Raw genomic sequence first — 17,936 nt, 5'->3', positions numbered from 1 at the left:
CTTCCAACTTTAAATGCTGTGCTGTACCTTCAATTTTGTTTGCTTTCTTTGCCCCTGCAGATAATCCCAATTGTAACTTATCCGTCAATTCTATTAACTTAATTTTAGTTACCTTTTGTAAACCAGTCAAAGTTATAACTTCAGCTCCCAGACAAGCCTTAGCAACTGCCAAAGCCATATTGTAGTCTCACCACTAAAAAGAAACCTGACACCAACTTTTGAATTCAAAGTGTTCTTGTACTCGTAACCTTAAGATTCACCAATGTCAAACCAATCAAGGAATCTCAAATATATCTTGCAAAGAGCCCCCAATTTTTGTTGTGACAGGTGGATGGTAAATGCCAAGCTGCCCAAATCCCAGAGGGAAACTTGAAGAAGCTGCCACAACTAGTCGCAATTTGTACTTTTTTTTCAAGATGTGAGCTTTGAATTCCACAAAAAGGCCATCAAGTCCTATAGGGTGCTTACAAAGCTAAATTAGACAATTATTAATACAAGAAATGATTTAAGCACAGATATAGATCTATAAATTGTTACTATGATACCTTCTAAATCCCCTAATTAATCTAAACCCCAGTTGCAACTCCGTTAAGGCACTTCCTTGTGGACTGCAGCTTGAGGCCTAGATATTAGAGGCTTTTCACACTTGTGTTAGATCTTAGAATGCCTGCCCTTACAGCCTTCTCTCCTATCTATATATACATATATATATATATATATGTATGTATATATATTCCCCTTTAAATGCAGTCTTTGGACTTTACCTCCCTAATAATAAAATCTATCATAGTACTAATTTTACCAGTAATCTTTGGGAAAAATAAACAGACTGCTTCTTAACTTCTGGCTAGGTGTAACATTTCACCCCCTCTTTTGAATTCAAGCTAGACCCTACTTTTACTCTACAATAAATTCCAATAACATTATGAAAATTATTATATTTCCTGACAATGCTTAGAAGAGGGATTGAGGAGCGAGAGGGTATTTCTTTCTCTACTTGTGCACATGTCTGTCTGTGTCTCTTGTGGTCTGTATCTTCCCTAATACTAGTTTTCAGCCTTGTTGCTAAGATAAGTTTGACATCTTACCCAGAGAGTACAATTAAGATCATGAATTCAACAGTCATTTCTGAAGCAGGAGAGTATCTCAAAGTGTAGTTGAATTGTAATATTTTATCGCCTAATACGATTTTTATCTTGGCTTAAAGATTGAAGGATAATTTATTTAAAGAATATAAATTTTGACTTTTTTCTGAATTGTTCACATACCACTCCTACTAGACTGAGAGAGCGCTGTGTTGTCACAGGGGTTGTTCTTTGGAGAAAATGTTAAACTAACGTGGTTGAATTCACTACAAGTGGTATCAGAATTCAACGATTCGATTAGTGATTCGATTCGCTCCACGTGACATCAAGTAATGGCTGAAGGTACTGATACTGCAAAGGTTATGGGCCCTGACAACATTCCGGCAATAGTGTGGAAGATTTATGCTTCAGAACTAGCTGGGCCCCCAGCCAAGTGGTTCCAACAACACCAGCATCTACCCAGCAATGTGGAAATTTACGCAGGTTATGTCCAATCCAGCCAATTATTGCCCCATCCGTCTACTTTTGATTATCAGTGAAGTGATGGAATGAGTGTCGATGGTTCTATCAAGCAGCCCTTGCTCAGATGTAATCTCACTAATGCGCTGTTTGGTTTCTGTCAGGGCCACTCCACTCCTGACCTCATTACAGCCTTGGTTCAAAAATGGACAAAAGAGCTGAACTCCAGAGGTGAGGTGAGAGTGACTGCCCTTGACACCAAAGCAGCATATGAACAAATGTAGCATCAAGGAGCCCTAGCAAAAAGGGAGTCAATGGGAATCGGGGGGGAAAATTCTCCACTGGTTGGAGTCATACCTAACAGAAAGGAAGATGGTTGTGGTTGTTGGAGGTCAATCATCTCAGTCCTGGAACACTGCTGCAGGAGTTCCTCAGGGTAGTGTCCTAGGCCCAAACATCTTCAGCTGCTTTATCAATGACCTTTCCTTCATCGTAAGGTCAGAAGTGGGGATGTTCACTGATGATTGCACAATGTCCAGCACCATTTGTGACTCCTCAGATACTGAAGCGGTCTATGTCCATACGCAGCAAGATCCAGGCAGTATTCAGGCTTGGGCTGATAAGTGGCAAGTAACATTCACACCACACAAGTGCTGGGCAATGATCATCTCCAACAAGTGAGAATCTAACCATCTCCCTATGATATTCAATGGCATTACCTTTATCAATAAAGGAAGTCAGCGCAAATGTTATGGAGGCTTGTTTTCTTCACAGGGCTGTCTAATTTAGTTCCATAACACTGCAAGTTAAGCCTCTCCAAGTTCATATCTGATTGCCATTTGCCAGTTACTGTAGAATTTGATTTCACCACAGCTTAAGGTAATGTGTTCCAGAGCTTAAGAATCATCCACGGGAGGAAATTTCTCTTCTTTTACCCTAAAATTTAAAATAATTGGCAAAAGAATTAATGATCTCTGGTTGCCATACCACTTTCCAGAGGAGATAGAGCAAGCAGGGCAAAACTATCCCTGCATAATTTTGAATACCTCTATTGGGTTTCCCTATAACCTTCAGTGGTCCAAGGAGAACAATTCCCCAGATGGTCCCATCTCTCCAAGTAACTGAACTCCCTCATCTTTGGTGTTATCCTGATATACCACCACTGTACCCTCTCTGGGGCCTTGTCATCCTCCTGAAGTGCGGTGCCCAGAATTGTATACAATGCTCCTGCTGTGACCTAACCAGAGATTTGTAAAAGTTTTGCATGGTTGTTCTTGTATTCAGTACCCATAATGAATTAATTTTACTGCATAAATGGGTAATTCTGCAGGTTAGCAGCAAAGATGAAGATTTTCTGGATCTTTCAGTTGACGTGGAACAGAACACATCAATTACACACTGCCTCAGGTAAGTAGTGATCAGATTAGTATTGAAATTGCACACCTAAAACTTTTTTTTGAGGCATAATTTTAACTTCAATTGAGCCTACAGTGGCAGAGGTTTTATTTTTTAAAGTTGGCATTCCTCTCCATTTCTTCTCGGGTATTTCCAAGTATTATTTGGCAGAAGCAGGAAAATTTACCAGGAAACCTGAATTCCTCATTCAGCAAAATGGACATTCTGAAGGGGATTAGCATTCCAAACTGTAAATACTTTCTAACTCTAGTGGTTTCCAACAGTAGCTTTCGCAGCTTAAATTCTGATGTGTTTGTGTCTTTTGGACTGTGTAGCGATGGAATAAAAGTAGAATGGTGAACTAGGAGAAGAGTGCCATACTTATATACCCTTTTCCAAGCAGCTTCCATCTAATCAAAATGAATTTAAAAAGTAACTTTAACACTTCCCCACCTGCCACCTCTCCCTGAACACCACCTCCCCGCCCTTGCCCACCTCTTCCCATTGGCCTATCCCTAGCCATTCTAATCAAACATATCACAGATCTTCCTTGTTGTTCTTACCTCCATTTACCCACATTCCCTGCTTCTGTACTTGTTTAAAACCTGTTACATCTGTTAACTTGTCCAGTTCTGACAGGAGGCCATCAACCTGAAACATTAATTGTTTCTCTTCCCACACATGCTGCCCGGCTTGCTGAATATTTCCATTTTTTGTTTTTATTTCTGATATCCAGCATCTGCAGTATTCTGCTTTTGTAAAGGTACTACATTTGCACTCAGAATTCCTGAAAGAAGTTGGATTAGACTGGAATTCTGCTATTTCTCTTTACTTTCCATTCCCTAAATCCTGCTGAAAATACATTCTGGGAAGATGGAATGAAGCTGTGACCTCATTTTAGAAAGGAAAGATGTTTATTTTTCTGTCCTTATGACTCCCCATAGGGAAATGATTTACTTCCAGCTGGTGTCTTTACTCAACCTCATTAAATTTTTATCATAAGTCAGAAACTTGCCACTCTTTGGGTCCATGAGTGTGAATCCTGTTCCCAGCATCTTAATACTACACATTGCTACATAAAAGAATGGCTACAGCACAGAAAGAGGCCATTTGGCTTATTATGTCAATGCCAGTTCACTGCAAGAGCAAGCTGGCTAGTCCCACTCCTCTACCCTTTCCTCATAACCCTGCATGTTTTTTCTCTTTAGGTGCTTATCCAGTTTTCTTTTGAAAGCCACGATTAAATCTGCCTCCACAACACACTCAGGGAGTGCATTCCAGATCCTAACCACTGGCTGCATAAAAATGTTTTTTCTGATCTCTTGATTGGTTCCTTTGCCATTCACCTTATATCATTGTCCTCTGGTTCTTGACCCTTTCACCACTGGGAACAGTTTCTCTGTTTCTATTCTGTCTAGATCCCTCATGAATTTGAACACCTCTATTAAATCTCCCTTCATCCTTCTCTTTAAGGAGAACAATCCCAGCTGCTCCAATCTATCCATGCAACCGAAGTCCCTCATTACTGGAACCATTCTATTAAACCTTTTCTGCACCCTCTCTGAAGCCATCACATCCTTCCTGAAGTACGGTGCTGAACTATGTGTTTTAAAGATTTATCCTAACTTTCTTGCTTTTGTACTTGGCCTTCATTTGTGCCTGTGTGGTAAAGTACATGGCTGTATATTTTACCACACTGCCCAACTTTTAATGTTTGCTGATCTTCTATTTCAAATCCCAGTTGTCTTTTTCAAGTGGTTAATGTTGCTTGAATCTTCTGCACAGCTGACCATTTGTGAAAAGCCATTTAAAACTATCATGTTTTCTTCAGTGTTTTACAAGTATTGCTACACTGTACGTGATATTTTTACAACTTTAATTTGCAGAGATTTCAGCAACACAGAAACGCTGTGCAGTGAACACAAGTATTATTGTGAAACATGTTGCAGTAAACAGGAAGCTCAGAAAAGGTGAGCATATAACAGGTGTGTAGTCTGTAATTTAGCATTGTATCTACAAATTTCATAATTACATATTCCTTTCACTAATTCGAGTACCTTTTGTTCTGTGACTGATTTTTTAAAAAAATAAATAAATTTTTTTTTGGGAAGACAAAACTGCCAAACAAATTAAATAATTAAATTACTAGTCTGTGCTTAACCAATGCCGCAGGTATTGATTAGAAAAATTGAAAGCATAGATATGTTAAGCTAATGGGGAAGTGGGAACCAATTGACTATTACGTTTGTCAGCAATCCATAACCACGCAAATAGAAACTAAGAAAACCTGCATTTATATAGTGTTATCACATCCTCTGCATATCCCAAAACACATCGTGTACAACTTATCACTTTGCAGTGCAGCCACTGGTATGTGGACAATACTTTAAAATGACTCTTCTTCATAAGGCATTCAGCTATTACAGTACTTTTTAATCCATGGCATTACTTTGTGTGATTCAACAGTTCACACATGTTGCTCTTATAGATGAAATTTTTACTGGTATCTGCTGTATTTTTCTGCAAAATGTCTTTGGCTGGGGCGCAAAGTAATGCGGAGACCCCATTGATCATCTATTGGATTTGGAGCCAAACTTCCTTTATGCAAGAAGGTTTCTTGCTTTTATCTTCTGCAACTAATCACCCACATCTGGACTTTTTTTGACTATAGTGAGACTAGTGATTCATGGTTTCATTTAGTGGCTGAAAGTGTCATCTTGGTTGGATCACTTTAAAAGACCACTGCATGAGCAGCAGTGTGTGTGCATTTATTACGTAAACCTTTCTATATTGATTTTGTCTTTGATTGACAGAATGTGCGTGAAGAAGCTACCCATGATCCTTGCGCTACACTTGAAGAGGTTCAAATACATGGAACAATTACATCGATACACAAAACTCTCTTATCGAGTAGTGTTTCCACTGGAGCTGAGGCTGTTTAATACATCAGGAGATGCTATTAATTTGGACCGCATGTATGATCTGGTGGCTGTTGTTGTTCACTGTGGCAGGTTTGTTTTAGGAAAGATTATTAAATAATTGCATCCGAACCAGTTCTTCGGGAAACCTAATTATAGTCCTGTAAATTAAGAAGGGGAATGGATTTCATAAATGAGAAACTGTGTGTTTGGAATAGTAGAGCGTGCTGCAGTCGACCATCAGGAACTGCATCATGGTTGGATCCACAATTGTGTTGATGGAGTTGGCCCCGCTTCCATCTGGAATGTGTGGGCTCCAAGCTCTACAAAGCCCTGTGCCAAGTTAGTGCCGGACTCCAATATGCTCCTTGACATTGATCGCAGGCTTTCTGGCAGGCTTCCCAATACAACAAGGATTTAGGTGTGCATATCCATCACTGTTCTTCTTCATGGTGTACCATTGAAGTCCTCATCCGAGTCCTGTACAGGAAACCAATGTATGACCTCCAGTGATGTGCCTACATGTCCTAACCTTGCCTTCTGCTCTGGCTGCAGCACACTTGTGTCATGTGTCTCGCCACGTGCAGATCCTGTTTTTAATCTTTCTTCTTAGATACATACACTGGCAGCTCCTGAGCTGGTGGCAGCAAGTGTGAAATCGAGTAATGGTGCTGTCTGTTCATCATCAACCTTCTTGGTGTTCTTCCACTGCCTGGTCTGAATTTGCATGGGTATCTGACAGGAAGGAGGCACAAAAGTAAGGAGAGTGGGTAAAGTAAGAGGTGCATAGTATTACCATCACAAAGTTTGTAAATCAGAAGATAGTGTGGGATGTTGGGAAAGTGGGATGTGAGAAGGAGGATTAGGTATAATACCATCATCCTCAAAAGATTCAGCACCACCACTAGCCACAGCCTCAGTAATGGCCTGTCCATTAATGGCCAACTCTTGTCTTAGCTGTGGAGGTTTGGACAAGTAGGCACATCATTCCCTCCCCTCCTCATCTAGCCATTTCTGTAAAGGAGAGGGAAATGTGTCAGCGAGTGTCTTGCAATATGGGTGATATGACTGTCATGGTTCAATATCTAACACTTCAGGCTGTGAGATGTGGGTGTGAGGCTTGCAGCAGTGCTAAGTCTGAGAGTGATGTGAAGCATATGAATGTTAATTTTGAGCCTTGATTGATAGGGATTGTTGGTAGGTGAGTGATGGAGGTGTGCTTTAGTGGTAGGATATGGTATTTGAAGATGCATTCATAGACCTTGACCACTTGCATGAGGTCGTTAAATTTCTTGTGCCACTGTACCCAGGTCCTTGAGGACTGCTCTCGTGGCATGGAACTTGGTGGCTATCTACTTGCACAGCCTGCTCACCAGGTGTCTGGAGAGCCTCCTGGCACCCCTCAGTACACAGGTCATTTCTTCTCCTTTCCATTTCCTCCATCAAGACCTCTAGTGTAACGTCAAAATACCTTGGAGCCTGCTCTCTTCATGGTCAGCCATTTCTTTTTTGCAGGTGGGACACTTCCATGTTCGTTACCAACAGTAGCTTAGTAACACCACAACTGACCAAGCTGGCCAATTTCTGAAGGTAATTGCTACCAGACCGAGCTTGCAGCAGGTGGCGAGGGAAAAATCTACTTGACCTCACCTTCATCGATCTGCCTGTTACAGATGCAACTATCCATGACAATATTAAAAGGAGTGACTACCGCTCAGTCCTTGTGGAGATGGCAGCCAGTCTTCATACTGAGGACACCCTCAATCATGTAACATGGCACTACCACCATGTTAAATGGGATAGATTCAGAACCGATTTGGTAGCTCCAAAGTTGGCATCCACAAGGTCCTGTGGGCCATCAGAATACTACCATCTGTTACAAGAGGGAAGAACCTACTAGATGTTGTCCTCACCAATCTACCCATCGCAGATGCATCTGTCCATGACAGTATAGACAGGAGTAACTTGTGAAGACAATGTCCTGTGTTCACACTGAGCATACCCTCCATTGTGTTGTGTGGCACTACCACAGTGCTGAATGGGATAGATTCAGAACAGACCAGCAGCTCAAAACTGGGCATCCATGAGGTGCTGTGGGCCATCAGCAGCAGAAGTATTCAAGCACAATTTGTAATTTCATGGCCCAGCATACCCCTCACTCTACCGTGACCAACAAGCCAAGGGATCAACCCTGGTTCAATGAAGAGTGCAGGAACAGCACCAGGCATACCTCCAAAATAAGGTGTCAACCTGGTGAAGCTACAACACTGGATTGCCAAACAGCAAAAGTAGCATACGATAGACAGAGTTAAGCGATCCTGCAATTACCAGATCAGATCAAAGCTCTGCAGCCCTGCCACACCCAGTCATTAAATTAAACAACTGACAGGAGGAGGCTCTACAAATATCCCCATCTTCAATGATGGGGAGCCCAGCACATCAGTGCAAAAGACAAGGCTGAAGCATTTGCAACAATCTTCTGCCAGAAGTGCCAAGTGGATGATCCAACTCTGCCTTCTCTTGAGGTCCCCAGCATCACTGATGCCAACCTTCAGCCAATTAAATTCACTCCACATGACATCAAGAAACGGCTGAAGGCAATGTATATGGCAAAGGCTGTGGGTCCTGACAACATCCCAGCAATAGTGCTAAAGATTTGAGCCCAGAACTAGCCGCACCCCTAGCCAAGCTGTTCCAGTACAGCTACAACACTGGCATGTACTGGCAATACAGAAAATTGTCCAGGTATGTCTTGTGCACAAAAAGCAGGACAAATCCAACCTGGCCAATTACCACCCCATCAGTCTCCTCTCGAGCATCAAGTAAGTGGAAGATGTTGTCGACAGTGCTGTCAAGCGGCACTTGCACAACAATAACTTGCTCATTGACAGTCAGTTTGGGTTCCGCCAGGGCCACTCAGCTTCTGACCTCATTACAGCCTTGGTCCAAACATGGACGAAAGAGCTGAACTCTAGAGGTGAGGTGAGAATGATTGCCCTTGACATCAAGGCAGCATTTGATTGAGTGTGACATCAAGGAGCCCTAGCAAAACTGGAGTAAATGGGAATCTGAGGTAGGGCAGGGCTGGGGAAACTCTCCACTGGCTGGAGACCTACCTAGCACAAAAGAACATAGCTGTGGTTGCTGGAGGCCAGTCATCTCAGTCCCAGGACATTACTGCAGGAGTTCCTCAGAATACCGTCCTCTCCCAACCATCAATGACCTTCCCTCTATCATGCGATCAGGAGTGGGGATGTTAGCTGATGATTACAGTGTTCAGGACCATTCACAACTCCTTAAATATTGAAGCAGTCTGTGTAAATATGCAGCATAACCTGGATAACGTCCAGGCTTGGGCTGATAAACGGCAAGTGACATTCGCGCCACACCAAAGTGCCAGGCAATGATCACTCTAATAAGAGCGAATCAAATGATCTCCCATTCAGTGGCATGACCATCACTGAATCTCCCATCATCAATATCCTGGGGGTTACCATTGACCAGAAACTGAACTGGACCAACCGTATAAATACTGTAGCTACAAGAACAGGTCAGAGGTGACTCACCTCCTGACTCCCCAAAGCCCATCCACCATCTACAAGTCAGGAGTGTGATGGAATATTCTCCTCTTGCCTGGATGAGTGCAGCTGCAACAACAATCAAGAAGCTTGACACCATCCAGGACAAAGCAGCCCGTTTGTTTGACACCCTATCCACCATCTTAAACATTCACTGCTTCCACCATTGACACACAGTGGCAGCAGTGTGTACTATATACAAGATGCACTGCAGCAACTCTCAAATGCTCCCTCAACAGCACCTTCAAAACCTGCGACCTCTACCACCTAGAAGGGCAGTAGAGGTGTGGGAACACCACCACCTGGGAAGTTCCCCTCCAAGTCACTCACCATCCTGACTTGGAAATATATCGCCGTTCCTTCACTGTCACTGGGTCAAAATTCTGGAACTCCCTCCCTAACAGCACTATGGGTGTACCTACATCACATGGACAGCTGCAGTTCAAGAAGGCTGCACACTACCAGCTTCTCAAAGGTAGCTAGGGATGGGCAATAAATGCTGGCCCAGCCTGCGAAACCCACATCCCATGAAAGAATAAAATAAAATAACAAACAACAGGCACTTGGAGAGTTTTGAGTTAATTAATGTCACCACCTATTTGTAAAAGGCAGATTGTGTTTGATAAATCTAACTTCATTTTTTGATGGAATAACAGAAGGTGGTTGATGAAGGAATGCAGTGGATGTTGTCTATATGAATTTTAAGAAAGTGTTTGACAAAGTAGCACAAAAGGCTAGATAACAAAAATGAGGCTCATGGAATAGGAGGGTCACTATCAGCATAGATAAAAATTTGGCTTAAGAACAGAAAGTAGGGTCATGATAGATGGTTGTTTTCATACTGGAGGATGGTAGACAGTGGTGTTCCCTTAAAGGTCAGTGCTAGCACCACTGTTTTTTAGACAGAATAAATGACTTTGATATTGGAATCAGTGTCAAATTTCAATATTTGCTGATACTGCCCAATTTAGAGGTGTGGAAAACGGTGGCAAACTGAGAGGAGAGAGACACCAGATGCTATGGTACAGAGGAATCTGGGTGTCTTTGTGCATGAATCACAAGAAATTAACATGTAGGTACAGCAAGTGATTAGCAAGGCTCACTACCGCCTTCTCAAGGGCAACTAAGGATGGGCAATAAATGCTGGCCCAGCAGCGAAGCCCACATCCCATGAAAGAATAAATATTAGCCTTTTATTGCCAAGGTGATGGAGTATAAATGAAGGGAACTTTTATACAACTGTACAGGGCTTTTCTGAGACATCACCTAGAGGATTGTGTATAGTTTTGGTCTCCTTGCTTAAGGAGGGATAATACTTGCATTGGAAGCAGTTCAAAGATGGTTTACGAGGCTGATTCCTGGGATGATGGGCTTGTATTACGAGAAAAGGTTGAACACGGGTGGGCCTATATTCATTGGCCTTTAGAAGAATGAGAGGTGATATATTGAAACATGTAAGATTCTGAAGGGGGCTTGAAAGGGTAACTGATGAGAGAATGTTTCCCCTTGTGGGGGAATCTAGAACTAAAGGGCACAGTTTCAAAATAAGGAATCTCCCTTTTGAGGCAAAGATGAGGAGGAATTTCTCCTCTGAGGGTCATTAGTCTTTGGAATTCTCTTCCACAGAGCCATGGAGGCTGGGTCATTGAATATATTCAAGGCTGAGTTGGGCCGATCTTTGATTGACTGGGTCATCAAGGGTTCGGGGGGATAGGCAGGAAAGTGAAATGAAGGCCACAGTCAGATTAGCCATGATCTTATTGACTGGTGGAGCAGGCTCAATGGGTCGAATGGCCTACTCCTATTTCTTATGATCTTATTGACTGCAGCAGGAGGGCATGGATAGGCTAGCAGAATGGTTAGGCAAATTGCAGATGAAATTTAATATAGAGGAGTGACATGATGCATCTTGGCAGAAGGTATAGGGAGAGGCAACTTAAAAAATGTGCAGTGACAGAGTGACCTAGGGGTTCATGTGCACAGATCTTTGAAGGTGGCAGGATATGTTCAGGAGTAGTTGGCAAAGCATATGGAATCTTGGGCTTCATAAGTATAGAGGTATTGGGATGAAATTAGTGAAGCTACTAGAAGCAAGAAACAAAGTGTTCGGGGGCACTTAATTGTGCGTGAGGCACAATGTCCATTTCCTGACGGCAAGATGAAAATTGGGAAGCAAGTTGGAGGCAGATTAAAGGCGGATTATGGTTCCCGAGGGCAAGCGGTGGGAACCTATTTTTAATGCATTAGCATATTATGCATACTTATTAAAACAAATGGTCGCCAGATTAAATTGTACCTTTGTGATTAAGTTGGCAGCAAATGAGAACCACTTGCTTTCAGATTCATGATTGGTTAAAGGCAGTATGCAGCAGGTGAGGTAGTATTCCTGGGGGATTTGGAGTGTGTAGGAGCTGCTTTTCTTGTATGGGCATCTTTTTTGTTCAAGGGGAGAGGAGGTTGAGCTGTTGCATTAACTTGGGTGGTCGGGAGCACGGCTGTCCGAGGGAGGTCGGGGTCGGGGGCACGGCTGTCCGAGGGAGGTCGGGGTCGGGGGCACGGCTGTCCGAGGGAGGTCGGGGTCGGGGGCACGGCTGTCCGAGGGAGGTCGGGGTCGGGGGCACGGCTGTCCGAGGGAGGTCGGGGTCGGGGGCACGGCTGTCCGAGGGAGGTCGGGGTCGGGGGCACGGCTGTCCGAGGGAGGTCGGGGGCACGGCTGTCCGAGGGAGGTCGGGGTCGGGGGCACGGCTGTCCGAGGGAGGTCGGGGTCGGGGGCACGGCTGTCCGAGGGAGGTCGGGGTCGGGGGCACGGCTGTCCGAGGGAGGTCGGGGTCGGGGGCACGGCTGTCCGAGGGAGGTCGGGGTCGGGGGCACGGCTGTCCGAGGGAGGTCGGGGTCGGGGGCACGGCTGTCCGAGGGAGGTCGGGGTCGGGGGCACGGCTGTCCGAGGGAGGTCGGGGTCGGGGGCACGGCTGTCCGAGGGAGGTCGGGGTCGGGGGCACGGCTGTCCGAGGGAGGTCGGGGTCGGGGGCACGGCTGTCCGAGGGAGGTCGGGGTCGGGGGCACGGCTGTCCGAGGGAGGTCGGGGTCGGGGGCACGGCTGTCCGAGGGAGGTCGGGGTCGGGGGCACGGCTGTCCGAGGGATGGAGGTCAGGTTGTAGTGGCCCTAAGAAGGATCGTAGGGGACAGAAGGAAGGAGCTGGACAACAGAGGGAAGGTCAATCTCGACCGAAGGCGGCATAAGCGATAGAAGGGAGACCAAGGGTGATTGAATGCTGATCAATTGTGTGGCTGACAGTGTTGAGGGTAACTGAGGGCAGGTCAAGTGTGAAAGAGGGAGGGTTGAGATTGATAGTTGGCAGGTTCAGAGTGCCAGGGGCAGCTCTAAGTTGTTGGACAGTCAATCAAGGGCGATGATGGGCGGCTCAGGGGTCACAGAAGGCAGGGCTAAAGTGACGGATGGAAGGTTCAGGGTGACAGAGGGAGGGTGACAGGTGATGACTTGCAGCTCCAGGGAACCAAGTGTAGCAGGTGGGAAGAGGGTGACAGCAACTCCAATTCAAAATCTTCCCCTCACACAAGCAGAATGATGCTGTTGGCTTGCAGGGAGTAGATGCCTGTCTGGGTGCCTTTAAATATGATGCCTGGACTTTAATCACGGTGAGGTAATGGCAGAGTCGGTAACTTTCTTTCCGCTCCCTCTGAACAATTGGCCAGGCCTCTTGACTGTGCAAAGCTAATTGGCTGGCTGCCTCATGATTATGGTCATCAATCTTGCCTCCGAGCACAAGTCCCGCTCACTTCTGGTCTCGCTATTGGGATACTTGCTGCTGCAACAAGATTCCGTCCATTGAGTACAAAACCAGAGAAGTTATGCTGAACATTTTATAAAGCTCTGGTAAGGCCACAACTAGAGTATTGAGTCCAGCTCTGGTCACCATGCTTTAGGAAGGATGTGGGGGCTCTTGAGAGGGTTCAGAGGAGATTTGTTGGGGGAATTTTACCTACAAGGGGCTGGCTTTTACAGTTTCTGGTGGGGTAAGGTAAACAGAATGGGAAGTGCACCGTCCACTTGCTCCTGTTCCTGCCCCCGCTGTTTCAGCACATCGAATCAAGCACGCTGGCCATTTAGCAGCCGGCCGGCAGGAATACTGGTCAATTAGCATTGTGAAGGGGAGCTCTGTGGCCAACTGGGTGTCTAGGGCGGGATGTCTGACAGGAGAAGGTTAGGCCATGAACTGGAAGTCTGTTCCGGCCACCATCCTCTCTCTCTCCTTAGATGTTACATCAGCCTATAAAAACTAAACAAATAAAGTTTACTAACAGGCAAACGCTGCCACCTTCAGCAGCAGGCTCTGCTGCTACATATAGCTATGGTCGGTCCCGTTTGCAGGCTTTTTCACCCATCCTTGGGCTGCCTCCTACCTGGCGTAAATCACTTTCGACGTTTTTCCCATGCAACTAGCAAAAAATGGAGTGAGCAATGAGCAATTTAATTCGATTGGCTTTTTAGCAAGCTCAATAGCTTCTTAATTTTATTTTAAGCGGGCGGGCTTCCAATTTTAGCACCTGATCGCCTTCTGTATTATCAGAGACTGTCGGGATGTCACCAAGCTGCAATTCTGGCCTGCCAGGAATTTTGAAGCTGTTTTTCTATTTGCCCTGATCTAATTAGTCATCTCCCTATTTTATATTTGCATAACTAGCTTTTAAATCATAGAGAGTTGAAAGTGATACCAGACCCTCGAAATGTTAGCTCTCTTCTAGTGGAAGCTGAGAAACCTCACTATATGCTCATTTTGCTAATTGTGCTTCCAGTGTCTGTGTATAATCTGATGAAAGGCCTCTTCTCACTGACTCCACATGTCTCCCAAGGGAGAACAAATACTTACAACAGTTTGTCATGGCAGCTATTCAGTAAGAAAAGGTACTATATCGCCCATCAGTTCTGCTGCCCATTCTGACTATAGCTAAAAGTCATGGCTTTATTTGTTTTTAAAACTTGTTTTCATTTCTGGGCATTTGGCTGGTCCATTATCAGTTAGTGTTAGGAATTAAGTATTGATCAGAGCCTTTTTCCTTAATCCCATTACCAGTGAATCCCAATCAAATGAACTTTTGTTTATCTTTTGTTATTTCATCCATTCAGGCTACTTCCTGTAAACTATCTGTGCGGGAGTCGGGGAGATTTTGGGGGGAGGGGTGCGGGTGGTGGCGTGGATTTTTTACTTGCTAAACTACCGACTCTTTTTTTCTGTTCCATTGAAGTACCAGAGATTAGAAGAGGCCAGAAAAAAAATGCAGAAGCAATATAAACTTAATAAAATGGGTTTAAAAGAGATTTAGAAAACTAGATGGAAATTAAATGGAGTGAAAGGAAAATTATTGAAAAATTGCAAAATAGAATGATCCTATTCATAATATTCTGATGAGGATACCGAGAACAAATAATATGAAGTATGAGAAAGACAAAATGCTGTTGATTTACGAGAGGATCTCCCTGCATTAAGATAAATTGATATGTTGATTGTATACTGATGGTTTATTCTCGTATATTTTGACATTGGCTCAGTTGTCAATGGTTAAAAGTGAGCTCATCCTAACTGAGTCTACTTTTTTCTAGCAAAATTAGAACCAGATATATTCCATAATCAAATTGAGAAACTAGGCAGTTTTTCTGTGGTGATTTAGATAATGAAGCAAGAATTTCTAGCTACAATGCATTTGTATAAATTTACTCGATTATTTTATCTATATTGCACTTAATATTTGTTTGGGTATGCTTGTGCGATATCCTAATTTTTTTTTTTCTCCCTTTCAGTGGCCCCAACCGTGGACACTACATAACTATTGTGAAAAGCCATGGCTTCTGGCTTTTGTTTGATGATGATATTGTTGAGGTTAGTCTTGTAAATGTTTATGCTTAGTAATAAAATAAGTTTAAATGACCAGAAATGGGGTATATTTTCATCTATTGCATGCCATTGCACTGATTGGCAAATCAGGTAGTGAGGATTGCACACCCATAATGGATCCAGCCTGATTTTATCCTCCCCCCTTTTAAATTAACAGTAGGAAAGACTCAGGGGGACTTTGTTAAGGACAGAAAATCTCCCTGCTGATTTTTTTTCCCTCTCTGCCCTCTGCACAGGTGATAATCCACACCCCTGTGGTACAGGAGACAGTTTACCCCAAGGACTGTGGACAGTCAATCATCCCCAGCCCCATGGCATTTTCACTCCCAATATCATTACAAGAAGACACACAAGGCGGGGGTGGTGGGTGGGTGGGGGGGGTGGGGGCAGGCTGAGTTTGTATATCTGCTATTTTGTTTTCTTTCACAATAGACATTAGTTCTAAACTGCTTTGTTATTGGCCTTTTTGCAACAATTTAGATTACTTTCTGGGAGTATAGAGTTAATTGACAGTGTGCAAATGAACTACAGTAATAGTAGTAATGGGAACCGCTTGCATTTATGTAGTGCCTTTTAAGTTAGAAAAATATGAGTATTGCTGAAAAAAGACACATGCTATTGAAGCTGGTTACTTGGCAAAGTACTGACCCGCCCATGTTTACAAAACTCAAAACATAGTGTCCAACATTAGATCTGATTCCGCGATTGGACAACATTTGCTAAACAATCCTGAGTGTGCTAAGGATTACCCTGACAGCCAATTTAAGATTATCAGACAGGCTGGCAGTGTGGCTCACTTACACGTGCTAGAAGCTACATGTATTAATACACAGGCCCTGTCCTTGTAGACAGAAGGAACATGTACACACATTGTGCCTTTTTCAACTAAACAAAATAGGCGACAGCTATTCTCTGATTCATTCTCCAGTGCAATGCCTTGACCAATCAGAGTCAGCCCTTCTGGCTTGAATTTAAACAAAGCTTGGCAGTTAATTGTCAGTTATCAGTTAACTGGTGAATTTTCCATGGCAACATCTCTACCAATCAGAGTTCACTTGCCAACCAATCAGCACTCTCTTCTCATGCAGTATTAATTGTTGTTTCCTTTACAGTTTGGTATTCTTGTGAATTGTCCTGATGAGTGCAGATGAAAAGCTTCGACAGCATGTGTCTTTTTTCAGCAATACTCAAGTTCTGTACTGCCAAATGATTATTAGAAAAATATCCTAAAGTGCTTTACAAAGGTATGATCAGAAAAAAGTGCACACAAAACAAAAAGAGATATAATGAGGTAGGTTACTAAAGATTTGGTTAAAGTCATGGGTTTTAAGGAGGACCTTGGAGCACAAGAACATGAGAAAAAGGAGCTAGAGTAAGCAATATGGTCCATTCAATAAGATCATGGCTGATTTTAAACCTCCAAACACTTTCCCACTCTTGAAATGTCCTCAATGATTGAGCATTCATAGCTCTTTAGAAAATTTCAAAAATTCACAACCTTCTGAAGAAATTCCTTCTCTCAGTCTTAAAAAGCTGACCCCTTATCCTGAGACTATGCCCACTAGCTCTAGACTCTCCAGCCAGGGGAAACAGCCTTTCAGATTCCACCCTGTCAAGTCCTCACAGAATCTTATGTTTCAGTGAGATCACCTTTCATTTTTCTAAACTCCAAGGAAGATAGAAACATTCTACTCGACCTCTCATCGTAGGACAACTCTTTCATCTGGGAATCAATCTAGTGAACCTTGGTTGCACTGCCACTAAGGCAAGTATGGGGAACAAAATTGTATAGATGGAGTCTCTCAAAAGCCCTGTAACAATTGCAGCAAGACTTCCTTTCTCATGTACTCCAGCCCCTTTACAATAATGCCCAACATACCATTTACCTTCCTAATTGCTGTACCTGTTAACGTTGTGTTTTGTGTACAAGGACACCCTCTGAACACTGACATTTGATAGTTTTTCACTGTTTAAAAATATTTGTGTTTTCCATTCTTCCTACCAAAGTAAATGACCTCACATTCCCCACATTTTATTCCATCTGATACCTTATTACCCACTCACTTATCCTGTTTATATCCCTTTGCAGACTCCTTGACTGGGCTTTTGTGTTTGCAAATCAGGACTGCTGGCGTCTGTCGCATGCGTAAAATCTGCCATGATGATGTTGGGTTGCGAACCTGATGTCAACATGCCAGTTTCCCTTAATACGGTTGTTGGGCCTGCGCCAAAATCAGCAGCCTGCCTACCATTTAAAAAAAAATCATTAACGGGCAATTGAACTTGTTAAGCCATTTGACCTGAATATTGCGCTGCCCACACCATAATGCAGTCAGAGTGGGCTGACAGGTGAGAGTGGGGAACAATGGGGAAGGAAGGGAGTGCATCCTTTGGGGATATATCGAGGGCACCACACCCCTTTGTGCCTCCCCACTTGGCCTCCAACACCCACTTCCTTGTCCCCTTCCTAGGATGTCTGATCCCACCCTGCCCAAAAATCCCAGACTTGCGTCAGTCTGGTATCCATGCTTTCTTCATTGTAGGCCTGCTTGCAGTCCCAGGAGAACCCATTACTTAAGTTCTAGTGCT

At 43.8% G+C, this 17,936-nt stretch overlaps 1 protein-coding gene across 5 annotated transcripts in view; it reads left to right on the top strand.

Moving 5' to 3' along the window:
* usp46 (ubiquitin specific peptidase 46) overlaps window positions 1–17,936 on the top strand; it is an 87,417-nt gene that overhangs the window by 57,413 nt on the left and 12,068 nt on the right. For all 5 annotated transcript variants that reach the window (XR_013577420.1, XM_078547815.1, XM_078547808.1 and 2 more), the window contains 4 exons: window positions 2,875–2,951; window positions 4,826–4,909; window positions 5,753–5,950; window positions 15,254–15,332. Coding sequence is in view for 4 of the 5 variants with exons in the window: in XM_078547815.1 (XP_078403941.1) it covers window positions 2,875–2,951; window positions 4,826–4,909; window positions 5,753–5,950; window positions 15,254–15,332 (438 nt within the window). In the remaining variant the exon portion in view is untranslated. The remainder of the gene's footprint in view (window positions 1–2,874; window positions 2,952–4,825; window positions 4,910–5,752; window positions 5,951–15,253; window positions 15,333–17,936) is intronic.

Source organism: Cetorhinus maximus, chromosome 1 (genome assembly GCF_964194155.1).
Source record: "Cetorhinus maximus chromosome 1, sCetMax3.hap1.1, whole genome shotgun sequence".
NCBI lineage: Eukaryota > Metazoa > Chordata > Chondrichthyes > Lamniformes > Cetorhinidae > Cetorhinus > Cetorhinus maximus.
The sequence above is the reverse complement of the archived record's forward strand: the minus strand, read 5'-3'. Positions and strand labels throughout refer to the sequence as shown.